General features: G+C 33.0%; 1 protein-coding gene and 1 long non-coding RNA gene across 2 annotated transcripts in view; both read right to left on the bottom strand.

Moving 5' to 3' along the window:
- LOC114341112 (glutamyl aminopeptidase) overlaps window positions 1-19032 on the bottom strand; it is a 256934-nt gene that overhangs the window by 154715 nt on the left and 83187 nt on the right. Inside the window, exons 5-6 of the mRNA XM_050645538.1 lie at window positions 601-762; window positions 398-492 (exon numbers count right to left, since the gene is read on the bottom strand). Of these exons, the coding sequence (XP_050501495.1) occupies window positions 398-492; window positions 601-762 (257 nt within the window). The remainder of the gene's footprint in view (window positions 1-397; window positions 493-600; window positions 763-19032) is intronic.
- Window positions 10614-13115, bottom strand: LOC126881318 (uncharacterized). Its single transcript, XR_007696795.1, has 2 exons — window positions 11964-13115; window positions 10614-10891 (listed from the first exon to the last, which is right to left on the bottom strand). It is a non-coding gene; the product is annotated as an uncharacterized LOC126881318 (long non-coding RNA).

Here is a 19032-nt window from a genome sequence, read left to right as displayed (position 1 = left end):
CTGGAATAATGATGCGGCTGTAGTTTCGTGTTGCAACGAAATTGAAAATGGTTATTCATTTTTTATTTACATATTTACTCTCATTGGAGTACGAAGGGAACCATTCTCGTTGGAATTTTATCGCGCTGAGCAGATGGGACGTGAATTATAAATTGTAAAATTCCCTCATCTTCCTTAGTCAGCATCCGTTATGGCATCCTTATCCGTTATACCTTCCAGCATCCGTTATGGCTTGCAAATTGTAGAAGCCTGGGAGGTGTTACCAGAGAAGGTTCCCATTGTATTCAGTCTGGGAGGATGTAGAATGACATTTTTTGATGTTGTTTTATGTGCTATTAGATTGAAAACTTAGTTTTTTAATAAATTATTTGTATTGGTAATATATACGAGTACTTACCTGCGTCTCATTATTATCCTTTGCTGATAATTTATAGGACATATAACTTGCAAATCCTTCTTGTAGCCAGATATCATTCCACCATGCGTTTGTTACTGAAACAGAAATAAGAGTTTTGCATAATGTTTCCAATTTACTAAGTAATAAATAATATGACTTCATTAATTTCTCAACAGATGATAAAAACATTTAACATAGCTTACCCAAATTTCCAAACCAAAAATGACTTAGCTCGTGGAACACCACCAGTTTTATTTGAAATTCGTTGTATATACCTAACGGCGCAGTAAGTATACCCTCTCTAAAAGTAATTAACCCCCAATTTTCTGTAGCTGCAGTTTCCACTCGTTGGTATTCAATCATATCTAAAAATCGAATTTAAATGAGAATATAAATAAAGATGCTGTAAGTACTGTATTTCAGTGTCGTTGGTAATCAGTGGCAAATCCAGATGGCTGCTACGTTGGTCATGACCCCCCCCCCCCCACCCCAAACGAAAATAAATAACAATCCAAAATCCTAAATAAAAGAAAAACGTAGAGATCTCAAACCAAAAAAAAATTATGCCCATCCAAAAAATAATTGTAAACACACGTATACACGTATCCTAGGGGGAGGTAAGACTAAGTGACCTTGCGTCAGAGAAAGTAATTTCAAACCCTCAAGATCCATGAACCGCCCCCCAAAACATTTCTTGATCCGCCACTCTGGTGTACTATAACCATTTGGTAAAGGAACTCATGTGAGTTGTACCCTATGTATAAGTGAGAGGTATATCTTTTTGTACATACATATAACAGGACTGTTTTTTTTGCCCTTGGGAGCTATGCCCATTTAGCCAGCACCAAATCCTAAACTAAAAACTATCTAAGCCTAACAAGCAGCGAGATTATGACGAAACCAAAACGAGCAAGGATGGAAAAAGGAAATACACTTTTCACACCCAGGGATCGATCAGGGTGACTAACCACAGAAAAGGTAGACCACGGAGGCAAGGGATATTATAACAACCAGGAGAAAAACAAAGGTTATTCAAAGCTAATCCTAATCTAAAGTTTTAATTTACACGACTTGAGAAAACCTAAAAGAATATTAAAGATTGAAATTTTATTTAGAGCCAGTAAATTCATGAGATTGTAAGGGGGGAAAAGGTTTTCTTGCATCAGCGGAATGTATAGTTTATTTCTATGTATGTTAAACTTGTTACATGCAAAAAAATGTGATTTAAATCGCTTGGTATATTACATATTTCACATAAATCAGACTCTATCAGACTAATCTTGAACAAGTGAGAAGGGAAACAGGCATGTCCAAATTTTAAACAGCTTATGGTAACTATATCATATCTCGACAAATCTTGATTTTTGTGAAAGTACTGCGTTGGGATCTCTGGATATAAAAGTGTGTAACTTGTCGGGTGGTTTACGCAATATTGATTCCATCTTAATTTCCAGCTATTCTTTAAATTATATTTACTTATCGAAATGCATTCTTGTAGCCCAATATCATTTGAAATTTCCTCGCCGTTTAGACTACCATCTTTCGCTAACTCATCTACTTTTTCGCTATTTTGGAGACCGATGTGCGCTTTAACCCAAGTAAAAATTATATTGAATTGTCTGCTCGTTAGTTCAGATATTAGTATTTTTAAGTCTACTATAAAGGGATTACTGCTTAGAGAATTTGCATCTAGTTGACTAGAGAAACTTTTTAGGACTGATAAAGAGTCAGACAGTATGTTTATTTTTTTGATATCATGGTTGTCAGCGTATTGGCATGCTTTTATAATAGCTATAGTTTCAGAGGAAAATATTGATGTCATGGGATTAAGTTTGAATTTTTTTTCAACATTAAGTTCTGGTATATAAAAAGCACAGCCTACTCCATGTGTTTGTTTTGAAGCATCCGTGTATACTTATATATGGTTAGGGTATCTAGCAGTATAATTCTTAAGGATGCATTTGCCAAATAACATATTTTCAGAGTATATCGGAATTTCGATTTTTGAGATCTCTAAGGACTTAAAAAATTCGAATTTCGGTGGATTTTTAATAATGTTACTAACATTACAAGTATTTCGAAAAGCTGTGCATAAAATGGGAGACGGCTTTTTTGACCAATACTTTATTGTTAGATCGAAAGTGTTTAACATAGAAATTTTATGGATCAAATTCGGGTCTTTTATATATGATTTTAGAACAAACTTTTCCGCTAACATTTGTCTTCGGAGATCTAAAGGAGGTTCCAACGCTTCCGCTCGCAAAGGTTCATTAGGGGTAGAGCACATCGCCCCCAAACACAGTCTTAAAGCAGCGTTTTGTATCACCTCTAGTCGTTTTAAAATGTACAAACTAGCCGATCCATAGAAAAGACACCCATAGTCCAAAACTGACCTGATGAAGGACTTATAAAACATTAAACATGTTTGTGGGTCTGATCCCCACCATGTTTTTCGAATAAGTTTTAGAAAGTTTATTCCTTTGCTAACTGTTGTTTGTATTTTGTTGATGAATGGTTCCCAGTTCAGTTTCTTGTCTAAAATAATGCCGAGATAAGTTACTATATTTGCAATAGGAATGTTCATTTCATTAATACTGATATTATCTATTTGTGGTGTATTGTGCCTTGTAAAAAACATAATATTTGATTTTTCGGTTGATAGTGAAAAACCAATTGAATTAAATTTTGCTATGAGTGCATTTATGTTTAACTTCAGATTCTGTGTACATTTTTCGAGATTTTTTTCAGTGTTATATATGACAAAGTCATCAGCATATTGTATGATGTTATAATTATTAGTTTTTGCATGCATTTCTCTAGTATATATGTTAAACAGAAGAGGAGACATGACGCAGCCCTGTGGTAAACCCACCGAAGCGGGGGCCTATTAATAAGTTGTTAACCGACCTAATATATATTTCTCTATCCGATACCATTTGGCATAACATATTGCAAATTATAGGAGGAATTTCTACATTTAATAGTTTTTTCCGCAATATTAATGTATCTACGCAATCATAGTATAGGCACCTTTAATGTCGAGAAAACCTGCTCCTAAATACTGATTTTTCGAATAACACAACTGAATATCTAGAACCAAATGGGATACTACATCTATAGTACCGAAACCTTTTCTGAATCCAAATTGTCGTGCAGGCAAATAAGAGTTAGAATATGGATGAAATTCAAGTCTTTGTTTAATGATACGCTCAAATGTTTTACAAATACATGATAGTAAGGAAATAGGGCGGTAAGAGTCGGCATGGTTAGGATTTTTTTGATGTTTGAGTACTGGGATTACTATAATTTGTTTCCATTTCTCAATAGTGCCGTTTTGTAACCAAATTTCATTAAATATCTCAAGTATAAATAATTTTGCCCTGCTAGATAAATACCAGATCATATCGTAAGTGACGTGGTCCAAACCAGGAGCTGAGTTGTTTGAGTTTTTTAATGCAAACGTCAATTCATTAAAACTAATTGGCTCGTCAAAGCGTGGAATGCGAGACCCGTTGTAGCAGGGTAAATTTTTAATATTATTGCATACGTAATCCGGTGAAATTTTTTGGAGAAATGGTTCTTGCCATTCGAAATTGTTACATTTATAAAGATATTGGGATTCTTTTCATTTTTTTGGCTTGCTGCCAAAGCTCAGTTGCAGAGGTGTTTTTGTTCAACTTAGTACAATACTGCATCCAGTAATTTTTAGCTTTAGATTTTAGAAACAATTTTGTATTAGCTATTTCCTTTTTCACAAGTAGAAAATTTTCTACTGTACTATTATTTTTATACATGCGTATTATTTTTTTCCTTCGACCAACTGCAAAGTTGCATTCCTCGTCCCACCACGGTTGCGGCAAACGTTTATTTTTAAAAGGTTTATTAAGAGGGATTGGTTGATTAGCCGCAAATTCGATACCTTTTAATAGAAATTCGTATTTTTCATTAGTATTGAGTAAATTAGGCATGTTATTGTAATATATGTCAGAAAAGCAATGATATTGTTGTTAATTGGCCTTTTTTGTATTCCATTTAGTTTTGGGATATATTGTATCATCCTGTATTACTACAGATAAATTAAGTTTCATGATAATGGGAAAATGATCGGAACCCAGTGTGTCTGACTTAACTGACCAGTCTATTTTGTTCACGATATCTGCAGAGCAGACTGTTAAATCTATTGCGGATTTGTAACCGAATCTAGAGATTTTTGTCGGTGAACCGTCATTGAGGAGAACTAGAGGTGACTAATTTAAAGCATTAACAAAATTTGTGCCAGAAGTATTAACTTTGTATGACCCCCATAAATCATGATGGGCGTTAAAATCACCTCCAATGATGGATGTGCCATTAGTATTGTTTAAAAGATTGTTATAATTTTTTGTTGATACTGTGATATCAGGTGGGCAGTAAAGGGATATGAAAGAAATATTAGAATTGTTGCATTTAACTACTACTGCACATGCCTGTAAACCCTCTGCCATATTGCTTAGAGTGACTTTGTTAAAACTAAATTTATTTTTTATTAGTATTGCAACTCCAGTTGTGCCATTAGCTCGATCTTCCCGGACAACCGAGAATCCCGAGAACTGATAATTCCGGTTTGGTTTAAACCACGTCTCGCTAGTCAAAGCTATATCAATTTTATACTCATACAAAGCTTTAATTAAACTAAGTTTATTAGACACCGCTGAACGGGCATTCCATTGCATAATATTAAGTGTGTTAGTACTCGTCATCATATACAGGGTGTCCCGAAAAGATTGGTCATAAATTATACCACACATTCTGGGGTCAAAAATAGTTCGATTGAACCTAACTTAGCTTAGTACAAATGTGCTCATAAAAGAAGTTACAGCCCTTTGAAGTTACAAAATGAAAATCGATTTTTTTAATATATCGAAAACTATTAGAGATTTTTTATTGAAAATGGACATGTATCATTCTTATGGCAGGAACACCTTAAAACAAAATTAAAGTGAAATTTGTCCACCCCATAAAACATTTATGAGGATTTTGTTCCCTTAAACCCCCCCCCCCCCCAAACTTTTGTGTACGTTCCAATTAATTCATTATTGTGGTACCATTCGTTAAACACAACGTTTTTAAAACTTCTTTGCCTCTTAGTATTTTTTCGATAAGCCAGTTTTTATTGAGATGCGGCTTCCTTTTCAATATATTTACGTAAACATTTTATGGGGGTTTTGTTCCTTTAAACCCCCCAAATGTTTGTGTACGTTCCAATTAAACTATTATTGTGGTACCATTAGTTAAACACAGTGTTTTTAAAACTTTTGCCTCTTAGTCTTTTTTTCATAAGTCACCTTTTATTGAGATGTAGCTTCTTTTTCAAAATATACCTAAAAATGTAAATTATAAATAAATTTTCAGATTATTAACAGGTTTCTATTATCGTACTTAACCATATACAAATATGTGGTGGATTCGACAAATATTCAAAATATCTCGATAAACACTGGCTTATCGAAAAAGTACTAAGAGTCAAAAAAGTTTTAAAAATAATGTGTTTAACTAATGGTGCCACAATATTAATTTAATTGGAACGTACACAAAAGTTTGGGGGGTTTATGGGAACAAAACCCCCATAAAATTTTTATGGGGTGCACAAATTTTACTTAAATTTTTTTTAAGATGTTGCTGCCATAAAAATGCCTTATGTCCATTTTCAATAAAAAATCTCTGAGAGTTTTCGATATATGAAAAAAAATCGATTTTCATTTTGTAACTTCAAAGGGCTGTAACTTTTTTGTGTGCACTATTGTATATAGGTAAGTGAGGTTCAATCAACCTATTTTTGACCCCAGAATCTGTGTTACAATTTATGACCAATCTTTTCGGGACACCCTGTATATCTTCGACTTGTTCCGATGCAATATTTTTAATATAATTAATATCAATGTTTAAAAGGTCTTCGACCGAGTTAACTTCTTTAATCACCTTTTGAAATATAACAAAGAAATACTTTATGAATTCATCTCCAGACAAATCTGGTACGGGTTGTTCTCTAGGAGGAATAGTAAATGATTTTTCAGGACCAAAGCTAAAAGAAAACATGGGCTGGAATCTCGGATCCGCTACGGGAGAAAAAGCTTTACGTTTTTTCTTTGGATTTTTTTCTGCTGACGGGTGTTCTCGTCTTTGTGAACTAAGCGAAGAAGTAGATGCAGAAGTATGTGGAGACAATTGTTTTGATTGAAACTGAGATCTCCGAGGTTGTGGAAGGGAGGGAAATTCTTTATCGATTGTGTTAGACAACAACTGAAAATTGTTCTGCAATTTGAGAGAGTTAGCATACAAAGTTTTATTGAGACGTTTTGCTTCGGAAAATGTTAAATTTTCTTCAGCCATTTTCTTTTTAATCTCATATTGTTTCAAATGGGTTGGGCAATCTTTTGAGATTGATTTGTGTGTGCTATTTTTGCAGTATATGCAACAGCTATCTTGTGGGTCACGACAAGAATGTATTTCCCCTTTTTCTTTACTGCAGTTTATGCAAAGTTGTGTTGCACTACGGCATTGCAGGGCCACGTGACCATATAACAAACATCGGTAATATTGAGTCACCCTTTATATATAAGGCTCTACCGGGCATGAAACAGAATTAATATATATGTGCTTTGGTAAAACATTTCCCTCGAATGTAACAATCACCGTTTGTCTCGGAACAAAAATTGTCTCACCATTTGATATAATTTTGCGTTTAACTCTCTGAATTTCAGTAATAGCTACATGTGATAAAATTTTTTTAAATAGATACTGTTCATCAAAGGTGGTGTCAACGTGTTTGATAACGCCTTTTCTAGATAATAAGTTATTAGGTATATACGCTTTTAGGTTTTCTTTTTCAAGATTTTTATTATTAATTAAATTATTAGCATCTCTGATAGTTTTTAATTGTACTCTAATTCTACTTTTTCCTATACGGTCTATCTTAAGAATGTTTTGAATAGCAAGTTTTTAGTGGAGGATAGATATGCCCGACGGCCATTTCGTGTAGCTTTGAAATATTACGGTCGTTGGTACTCTCAATAAAAACATAAACAAAGTTCGAGTAAATATGTGGTTTTTGTAAATTAAAAACCTTACTTTTTTGTTGCAACGTTTGTTCAGACCAGCTTTCCTTATCACTGTTGTTTTTACCGCTGGTGTGTTGATCGGTATTTTCGATGATCATAGAATCCTGTGTGTCGTCATCTTCTTTCCCCCCTGTGTCGGGGAGAGAATCGTCGGACATTTTAATAATTCACTAAACTTATTCACTGATATTCACTGATTCGTAAAAATAACGAGTGGAGAAAGATATTTATCACACACACACTACACTTTTAAAACAAGAGGCACTGTAAAACACTGTTTACTGTTCGACTCTCGCAAGCGTACTGAACAGGACTGTTCGACTGTTGTTATATGATTTATCATGTTTAACGATAACTTTTGTCATGTTAGAGTCACATTATATGCATTGTTTAACTCAGAGATTGTCAAAAATCTAGTAGTTATCTTTAATAAATGTTTATTTATTTTGCATATAATTTCTTATTATTCCTTTATATTTACATTTACTGATATATTTATTATATTTAATATTTGACAGCAGTGTAAGATACCTGGGAAAGTGATCGAAGATCATGGGAAATTTTTGAAAATTTTCTGAATGAATCCATGCGCACGAACTCTCATTATGTGCAACGTAGATGTAATCCTAATAAGCCATGGATAAGTGCAGAAATATTTGAAATGATAAAATTTAAAAAGTCATTATGGAAAAAGTATTTACGAAGTAAAACAAATGCTGACTACCTCAATCATCGAACTTTTTCTAATAACTTAACATCAACTATTTTTAAATCTAAACAAAATTTTGAAAACCAACTGTCCTCAAATAAGAACAAAAAACCTCTTTATAAATATGTCAGAAATTCTATTTTATCTAAAGTTTCGTTACCTATTTTAAAAACCGAAACAGGCGAACCAACCTCAGTGAAAATGGAAGTTGCTACTATTTTTGCCAAAAAATTTCAAGAAGTGTTTACAATCGAGGAGGCTCTTCCGAATACTTTACGTGTTGTTTCTACAAGAAGTAACTACGATATTAGTGACATAGACTTTGATCCAGAGATTCTTAAACAAAAAATTTTGTGTTTAAAATCCTTTTCCGCTCCCGGATTAGACGGTTTCGCCGCAATTTTATTTAAGAAGTGTGCAAACTCGATTATCCATCCGTTAAGTTTTATAATGAAAACCTCATTTTTGTCACACACTTTACCTGATGGTTGGAAAATCTCTAGTGTTACTCCAATTTATAAAAAAGGTGACAAGTTAGATCCTGACAATTATAGACCAATTAGTCTAACATCCATTGCGGCTAAATTGATGGAATCAGTTATTCGCGAATCGGTTATGAACTTTCTCTTAAACAATAATAGAATTCCTATTTCCCAGCACGGTTTTGTACCTGGAAGATCGGTAGTTACTAATATGTTAACATGTGTTAATGACTGGTCTCTTTGTTTGGACAGTAATCAACCTGTCGATATTATATATTTAGACTTTGCTAAGGCTTTTGTTAACGCATTGTGCGAAATAAAAGTGTTAAACATTTTCACCAGAGTTTATTCCGATTTTTGAGGTAATAGTGCGAAATAAAATATTAACTATATGCGAACATTTGTATAAGGTGCAAAAAAAACTATCTAAAGTGCAAAAAATAGTGGCAAAAATCGGCCTATAAGTAACTTATAGAACATTTTATGTTAATCAAAACAAACGACATTTTATAAATTCCAGTTCTTTTGACAACAGATAAGAGAACAAGTCTTGATCAAATTAAAAGCGACGTTGCCGGTTTTCCAAAAAGTTTTAAAAATCCAAGAAAGGAAATCAATCAATTAATAATAAACTAAGGCCCGGTCTTTTCACCTCCGGATAAATAGTTAACGGGAAGTTTATCTGACAGATAAAAAAAGTAGCGTCTTTTCACTCTGGAATAAAGTTATCCGGCAGATAAATTGACGTTAAATATCAAATATTTAACTGCCGAATAAAGTACCGAATAAGAAGTTATCTGGCAGATAAACTTTGATTTTCGTATATTTCATGGTTTCTGATTACCAGGAAACTAAAAATATAACCTAAAATCTTGAGGGTCTGATTGAATTTATTGCAAAAGTAAAATTTTGTTCTTTCTAAAAATTCTCAATCACAAATTTTATGTTATTTTGTTTTTATACATACCTACCTACTGTAATTTTTTAAGCAGAGTTATTAGATATTAAATTAAAGATGGGTTATAATTTGAAAAAATTATAATAGGTATGTATTATTGTATACCTACCCAACTATATGCATTTACAAAGGAAAACAAGTTGTAAAAAATAAAAATAGAATAGTTTCTTATCCCATCATTTCTTTGAATTGCCAAATATTTTACGATTCCAAAATGAAAGGTATTGATATGTAGGTAGTAACTAGAATTATGTATGCACATGGTTCTCAGAAACAGTAGATGATACCTACCTTGAAAAAAAAGCTGCTGTTAAGTATCCAAAACATACTGGGTGTATCATGAAATTCTAAAAAAATAGAATATAGGAAGACTGATTTTATATTCTGAGAATTTCGTAATACTCCCCGGATATGTTTTAAATAGGTACCTTCTTACTAATATTTTTTTGTGCCAAATATAAGTAATTCTGTATTATTGCTGTTTAAATTCAGATCATAGCAATTAGTTGTTACTTTTTTAATGAGTCCGCAAATACATCCCTTTTTGTATATAGCAGAAAACAAAACGATTACATTGATTCAGTTGTCCTACACTGAAGCAATATATTTATAACATAGAGAGAGATGAAAATGAAGACAATTTTGAAAATGAATTGCTAAGTATAGACCAGGAATAAGCTAAATTATTGAATTTACTGAAGTTATGATGTTTGATAACCTTATAAAAATTTTTGTGTTAAGCTTGTCACGCACGGGGAACTATACTAAAATATATCTCATATCACTCACTATAGTAATGAGTGAGGCTGCATACACGGAACTATACCTAATGTATATTATGGTTCCGTTTATGCAGGCTCACTCATTATTATAGTGAGCAATATGAGATGTAATATATCTATTATAGTATACCTCCTGGTCAGTAACAAGCTTTATGGGGAAATAGAAGGATCATTAATATATACATGTATAATTTTTTATTCTTTATTTAATTGTCCTTTGTATAATTTAATTATTAAATTTAATAAATCAATGAATTTTTGTGTCTCTTCTGCCCTTTAATTTTCTCTGGCACGCTTGTGTTCTACCCTTTCCTCCTCTTTTTCTATCTGAAGCAATTGAGCTATGTTGAGTATTAGCGTTGTTCTTTCTTGTAATACATTCTCTAGTTTATTATTGGTAGCTTATTTCTGGAACTAGATTTTTCTTTGAGAACACAGGATTCCATCTTCTAGGTGTTTGTCATATCTGTAACCAATTTTTTTTATTTAGAAAAGTGAAAGATATCTACTAACAAATATTAAAATTAGGTTTTATTCTTGTTATTGGGATTCTTCAATTTACCATGTAAATTATCCAATCTTTAAAATATTGTGTTTTGATATACATAGTTGGTTTATCCCTAGTTTACTATTCAATATACCAGTTGGATGGATTATAAATCTGTAGCGTTTTGACAATGATTGATATGTCCATCTAGCCTAATTTTTCAGGAGGGCATTTTGAAAGTTTAAATCATGTTTTGTCAACCCAAAAACGAAAAGTAATCAACATAAGAAATCAAGTAATATATCAAGTTCTGGCCTACCTAATACAGTAGAATCCAGATTATCCGTGCTCCTCGGGACCGAAGGTGGCACTGATAATCCGAACATGTATTTCTTATGTATAATAAGTACGTATACACATACATATTATAATATTATGTACCTACCATAAAAAGATAACAGAAAAAATAAATCTTTCATTATGAGTCTCTCTTTCGTCATATAGAGTTTCCGTTAAGTGATTTACAATGACGCTATGTTGATAAAACCTCAAAAATGCAACTTGAGTAATAGAAAATCATAGCACAGATAATTAGGGTTCTACTGTAAGTTAAAAGGGGACATGTGGGACAAAGGGGGTTTTACCTTCATCATACACATACCAAACTATACCAACTTGAAGAAATGTTACTAAATAGCATATCAAGCAAATAATCTCATTATGGCTAAAATCAGACGTAACATCAAGTTTTGCCATACCACTACAGAAATATAGTATTGAATTTAAATAAAAGTTTTCCCCACATTAACAAATTTTTACAGCATTGAACAGTTATTAGGTTTGTTCTAGCATCAGTTTCAAACGGTTTGAAACCATCAGCGAATAGTCGACCAGCACGAGTAGATAGGGGATAGCACTGGTGACTGTATTATGTTCTCTCACTGAGCAACTAATTGCTGACGGTTTCTGACTAGTTTGACTGTTTGCTAGAACAAACCTAATATTAATAATCATATAATATGTACATATGTAATTATGTAAACAAAATTACCACTGCATCTGTTTCATTAGCTAGCTTGTCTTTATTTAAACTTGTCTTTGTCCTCTATTTTACATACAAATCAACAGTTTTCCTCTAATTTAAAATGGATTTACCTCTTGTTCAACAGTAAACTATTTCAGCATAATCAATGTTTTCTTTCTAAAACAATATTGTCTGATTAAAATATGGAAATGTATTTCTAAACCTTATGACTGTATACTTATTTTTTTAAGTTGTAATTCTTTGATTTACTTACATTTCCTTCTTCCAAAATGGAAATAAAATAGATAAAATCATCTTTGAATCTAATTATGTTAGGTTAAGTTAAAGCTGAAATTATAAAAATAAACATAAAAGTCAGGTGTGTTCGGAATCCAAACTTACTTTTAAGCTTATCTACCGGATAACTAACTGGAACATAAATTGACGTGAAAAGACGGGTACAGTTTATCTGGCGAATAAATATTTATCCTCCAGATAGCTAACTGCCAGATAAGAGAATATTTATTCGGAGGTGAAAAGACCGGGCCTAAGTAAACAAGATTTCGAAGTAAAAAGAATTTTAATATATTTAAAGTCATACTCAATTATTGCTTGAGAAGTTCTAGAGCCTTCGCCGGGTCGACTGGGGAACTAGAGCTTATCGCTTGCTTTAATATAGAGTACAAATACATAAAAAATGGTGGATAGTGATAATGATTACACCTCAGAAGACAGTAAAAAGAGAAGTCTAGAGATAGATGCAGACAATATTTTTAACAAGAGCAAGAAACTATCCAGAACACCAACCAAACAACAGAAAGATGAAAACAAAATTGATCAGCTTTTAAAAATGATGCAAAATTTAACAGATCAAACACAAAGTTTAACATCGGAGGTAAAAGGAATAAAAGAAGAACAACGAGAATATAGAAATGACCTCCGAGAATTAAGAAAAGAAATAAATGAATTCAAACAAAGTAACCAACAACTACAAAAAGAAAATGATGAAATGAAACAGGAACTAAAGATAGTGAAAATGAAGGTAGAAAAGTTCGAGAAAGAGAGAAAAGCTAACAATGTTATTGTCCAGGGTCTACCGATGGATACAAATAACCCAAATGTAGTCAATGAGGTTATGGCAGATTTCGTGGAAAGAGAATTAGGTATTAAAGTAGAAATAGAAGAAGCTTATAAAATAGGGGACAAAACATGTCTTGTAAAACTAAAAAACAAAAATGAAAAAATAAAAATTATGAAGAACAAAAACAAACTAAGGAATTCAAAGCCGGAAATATATATCAATAACGATCTAACGCAAGAAGAGATGAAAATACAACAAGAAATACGGAGAATTGCAAAATTTCAAAAAGAAAACGGTAAGAACACTAGAGTAGGTTATCAAAAATTAATTATTGACGGGACTGAATGGAAATGGAACAAAGAGAAGAATGAACTGGAAAGGGCAAAGCAGGACACGCCAAAAAACTGATAAAAAAACAAATATTGGATACAACACAAAAAACGGACACGAAAATGGCAAAGGAAAAGGACCTGAACAGATTAGATAAAATAAAACATACGAACACAAAAAAATATAATAAAAAACCGAAAAAATGTGATCAACTAAAAATAAGTACGTGGAACATCAGAACAATGCTTGAACCAGGAAAAATGCAGGATATCGTCTCAGAACTAGAAAGATACCAAATTGATATTGCAGTGATTCAAGAAATCAGATGGGCAGGTCAAGGAGAAATAAATAGAAAAAACTACACACTACAGTACTCGGGACATGAAAAACAAGGTCAATATGGAGTTGCTTTCATAATTATGGGAAAAATAAAAAATAACATTATGCAATTTAAACCAATAAATGAACGTATGGCTTACCTGAGAATTAACGCCAAACCATTTAATATATCAATCATAAACGTATATGCCCCAACTGAAAGTGCTACTGCGGAGGAAAAAGACAAATTGTATGAGGAACTCGAACGAGAAATGGAGAAGTTACCTAGAGAAGACACAATACTGGTAATGGGAGATTTTAATGCCCAAATAGGTAAGGAAGACTACATTAACCAAGTAGCAGGTAAGCACACAATACACGAAAAAACTAACGACAATGGCCAACGATTATGTAATCTAGCATCTAGTACCAATATGATTATCGTTAGTACAAAATTCGAACATCCCAAATACCATAAAGTGACGTGGATTTCCCCAGACCAAAAAACATGGTCACAAATAGACCATATTCTGATTACAAGAAGGAAGCAAACATCGGTAACAGACGTGAGGTCCTACAGAGGTGCACATGCAGACACAGACCATTTTATGGTGACTGCAAAAGTAAGACAAAAAGTCAAAAGAACACTAAAAAACACGACAACAAAAAATAAATGGCACGTAGAAAAACTGAATACTCCAGACATAAGGATTAAATATGCTGATGACATGAACAAAAAACTAAAGGAACAATCTAAACCTACAAAGGATATAGAAACAGAATGGAGAAATATAAAAAAATGTATAAATGAAACAGCGGAAGTACACGTAGGGATAAAAAGAAACAAAAAAAGACAAGAATGGTATAATGAAGAATGCCATAAAATGTTAAAAAAGAAGGTAGAAATGAGACAAATGTGGATAAGAACAAATAGACAGGATTATAGGGAAGAATACAATATAATAAGGCATGCATGTAAGAAAAAAATAAGGAAAATTAGACGTGAGTGGTTGGATGATAAGATAAAAGAAATAGAAAAAGAGAGTAAGAACAGAAACACAAAAGAATTCTATAAGAAAATTAGTGAGCAGAACAAAACGTTTAAAGGAAAGATAAAAAGCATAAAAGATAAAAATGGAAAAGTATCAGAAAACGATGAAGAGTATAAAGAAATTTGGACTAACTATTTTAAAGAATTATTAACAGAACAACAAGATCAAGACCTAAATGAAAACAGAGGAGAAGAGACAATGATGTTAGGAAACCAGCTACAAATACCAACAAAAGAGGAAGTTGAGGAAATTATTAATAGCAGCCGTAATGGTAAAGCCTCAGGATCGGACTGTATCAATATGGAGCTTATAAAATATGGTGGTGAAGAATTAAAAGATAGATTATACAATTTAATAAAAGACATATGGGACGAAGAAAAAATGCCGGAAGAATGGTACAAAGGACAAATTATCACGATTCATAAAAAAGGAGATCAACAGATGTGTAAAAACTACAGAGGACTGACGCTATTAAACACAGCATATAAAATCATGTCCGCCTTAATACAACGAAGACTGACCGAAGCTACCACGAATATCATAGGACACTATCAATGCGGATTTGTTAAGGGAAAGTCTACAACAGATGCCATACATACAGTTAAACAAATTATGGAAAAAGCTCATGGATATAAAATAGAAATTGAACTGCTTTTTATAGATTTTCGACAAGCATTTGATACAATAAATAGATCAAAACTAATGGTAGCTCTGAAAGAAATGGGAATATAACATAAATTAAGAAGATTAATACAAATGACAATGAGTAGAACTGTAGTTAGTATAAAAACTCAAGTAGGCGACACAGAAGAATTTGTCATCAATAAAGGGGTGAGACAAGGAGATTCATTATCAGCAACTCTGTTTAATCTTGCCCTAGAATACGTCGTCAGGAAGATCAACAAAGGCACCCTCCGAACGAGAGAAGGACAAATAATAGCATACGCTGATGATATTGTGCTAATAACAAAAAATAGAAAAACAATGGAACGAATGTTAAACGAAATGGTAACAGAAGGAAAAGTAATGGGATTAAAAATAAACCAAGAGAAAACCAAAATAATGAGATTTGACAAAAACTTTGAAAACAGAAAGGTTAGAGTAGGAGAATACACTTTTGAAGAAGTCGAAAAATTTAAATATTTAGGAATATTAATAACAAACAATGGAGAAAGAGAAACCGAAATCAAAGAAAGGATTATTACAGCAAATAAGAGCTTCCATGCAAATAAAAAATTACTTAAAAATAAGTTATTGAGTAAGAAATCAAAAATGAAAGTATACAAAACAATAATTCGACCGACGATGATGTATGCAGCCGAAACTCTTAGCATGACAAAAAAACAAGAGGAAAACCTTAGAATACAAGAAAGAAAAATACTAAGAGCAATATTAGGACCAATAAAAATAAACGACAATGAATTTAGACAAAGAACGAACCTTGAGTTACTGGAAGAAATTGAGGAGGATATAGTATGTAAAATAAAACAGCAAAGAGCAAAATGGCTAGGACACATATGGAGATCCGGATCAACTACGACGATATACTCAATATTGGAATGGACACCAGCTGGCAAAAGAAGACGTGGAAGACCAAGATCTACATGGTTACAAGAAGTAGTAAGTGATCTCAACAATGCGGGCATACGACATTGGAAAGGGAAAACCAGAGACAGGAAAGAGTGGAGAAAAATAACAGAGAAAATTAAATAACGAACATGAGGACTGATCTACCTCAAAACATAGATCTAGAGAGCGTAAGCGGCGTAACCCCTAAAGGGGTGTTTAGCCACTATATATATATAAGGCTTTTGATCGAGTTCCTCATAAGAGACTACTATTTAAGCTTGAACATAACGGTATTAGAGGAAACTTACTTGAGTGGATTAAAGGATTTTTCGTACTTCCGGGCCTAAAGTGACAACTTCACTCCCTTGTGACAGGTACTAAAGTGTCACATTTAATCCCTCCGGGATTAAATATTGACGAAACTCCCGGAACGATTAAATCACAAACAAACGAATTTAAGGGATATTTTATTGAAAAATATAATTAATTAGAATGGTAATTAACGTTAATATTCAAATTAATGATGGCACTGTTTTCTGAATTTTTGATCACAAAATTTCGGTCAATTTTATTTTTGGTGTTTCTAATCGCAATTAGGAAGGAATCGCCCAAATCTCTCACATCGTCGATTTCTAAATCAACCAACTCTTTTCCACGACAAGCTCCCGCAACGCCCAAAATAAGTGCAACCTACAAAAAAATTGATTTCTTAAAATTTCTGAATATAAACAAATTTCCAAATTTACCTTAAGCATTAAATATTTATCATCCGGAGCCTCCCGTAAGAACTGATCTACCTGCTCAGACGTGAGAATTCTTGACTTCTTTGGCTTAAATCCCTCATTTCTTCTCTTCAAAAAAGCTAATAATTTTGGAAATTTACTTATATCAATATCTTCTCTAATGTTAATAACCGATTTCAGCATTGAGTAATGTGCCCAGAGAGTTGAGGCACAAACCGCTTTTGATTTATCATCGAAGTAGACTAACAGCGCATTTTCAGTAGGTTGTCTCACATTTTTTAAGCGGCACCACTTTTTAAAAGCATCGTACTGCTGCTCGTATAGTTTTCTAGATTTCGGTGGTAACAATTCTTCACCTACTTCGGCTGCTCTTTTATCAATATCAGATACACCTTCTTCACTCATGATACCAATAATTATCAATAACAATGTTTCTTTACAATGACACTAGTAATGACAATGTTTCTAAATTATAACTGTCACAACGCAATGTTACTATGGTAACTTATTTTAAAGACAGTTTATTAAATGAGTTGAAGAGAGAAAAAACTGATTGAAATTATTGAAATAATTAATAAAATCATACCGGAAGTACGAAAAGTATCGTATATACCTTGCGACTGAAGTACATTTAATCCTTCAGGTAAATTATGGCCCTCCCTGCGGTCGGGCCATAAACTTTACCTTCAGGATTAAATGTACTACTTCAGTCCCGCGGTATATAATGTACTATTTAATAAACCGTAAATTTTGTGTACGCGTTGGTGACTGTTATTCCTCAATGTTTAGTGTATACAGTGGCGTTCCGCAGGGTTCAGTGTTGGGGCCGATTTTGTTCCTAGTGTACGTTGCTGATCTGCCAATTCACCTTAAAAGTAACATGTCGCTTTTCGCTGATGACACAAAGTTATATGCAAATCCCTTTTCTGGTTACAATCAATTACAGACCGACCTTCAAGAGGTTGCTAAGTGGGTAGACGATTGGTGCTTGCAATTAAACACATCCAAGTGTGCAGTTCTACATTTAGGTAAAAACAATCCAAGGAATCGGTATGTACTTTCAAATGTTTCTCTAAAAACTGTTTCGCAGCAAAAAGACTTGGGTGTACTTGTGACGGAAACATTATCTTGGTCTGAACATATCCAGTCGGTATGCAATAAAGCTAGAACATCAGTTTACTTATTATCTAAGACTTTCTCTAAGATATCGCCAAAAAATTTTGTTGCTCTCTTTAGTGTATATGTAAGACCTATTTTAGAGTTTGCCGGACCCGTGTGGAATGTCGACTGGCAAAGGGATTCTGATCGACTTGAATCTGTGCAAAGATGGGCAACAAGAATTCCTTATGGCCGTCGTCGTCCTTCCTACGAAGAACGGTTAACCTACTTAAATTATCCTACATTTATGGACCGACGACTTCGTGGGGATTTAATAATTGCTTATAGAGCGTTACAGGGAAGGTTTGGGATAGATCTATCACATCTCTTCCCTTTGAGTAACGACCTTAGATTGCGGGGTCATCCATACAAATTAGCCAGACAACAGTTTCACAGTAAATGTCGTGAGAACTCTATATCCAATAGAATATTTTATACCTGGAACTCACTTCCACACGACGTCGTCGGGGCTGTATCTGTAAATTGCTTCAAAAATAAATATGACTCTTTTAGTTCTGTACCACGGGAACAATAATTTTTCTTTTCTTAAATTAAATTAATTTATAAGTCGTATGTAGTCTTAAGTTTAGGTTTCTTTTTGCATAGTTCTTTTTAGTAAAATGGAGCTATGTAGGTCCTAGACCTCGGCTCCTTTTCCTTCTTTAATAATAATAATAATAATAATAATCATTTCCTGGCGCCCATAATTTGTTAGTTTTATTGAATTTGTTCTACTTTAGCAATTATTCTCCTTTATTCATTTTCAGAACATTATTCTTATTTGAGTATATGTCTTTTCTAGTCATCAATATCTACTTTGAGCTACTGTTCTTTGAAAGGCATAC

This window comes from Diabrotica virgifera, chromosome 3, assembly GCF_917563875.1.
Source record: "Diabrotica virgifera virgifera chromosome 3, PGI_DIABVI_V3a".
In the NCBI taxonomy this organism is placed as follows: Eukaryota; Metazoa; Arthropoda; class Insecta; order Coleoptera; family Chrysomelidae; genus Diabrotica; species Diabrotica virgifera.
The sequence above is the reverse complement of the archived record's forward strand: the minus strand, read 5'-3'. Positions and strand labels throughout refer to the sequence as shown.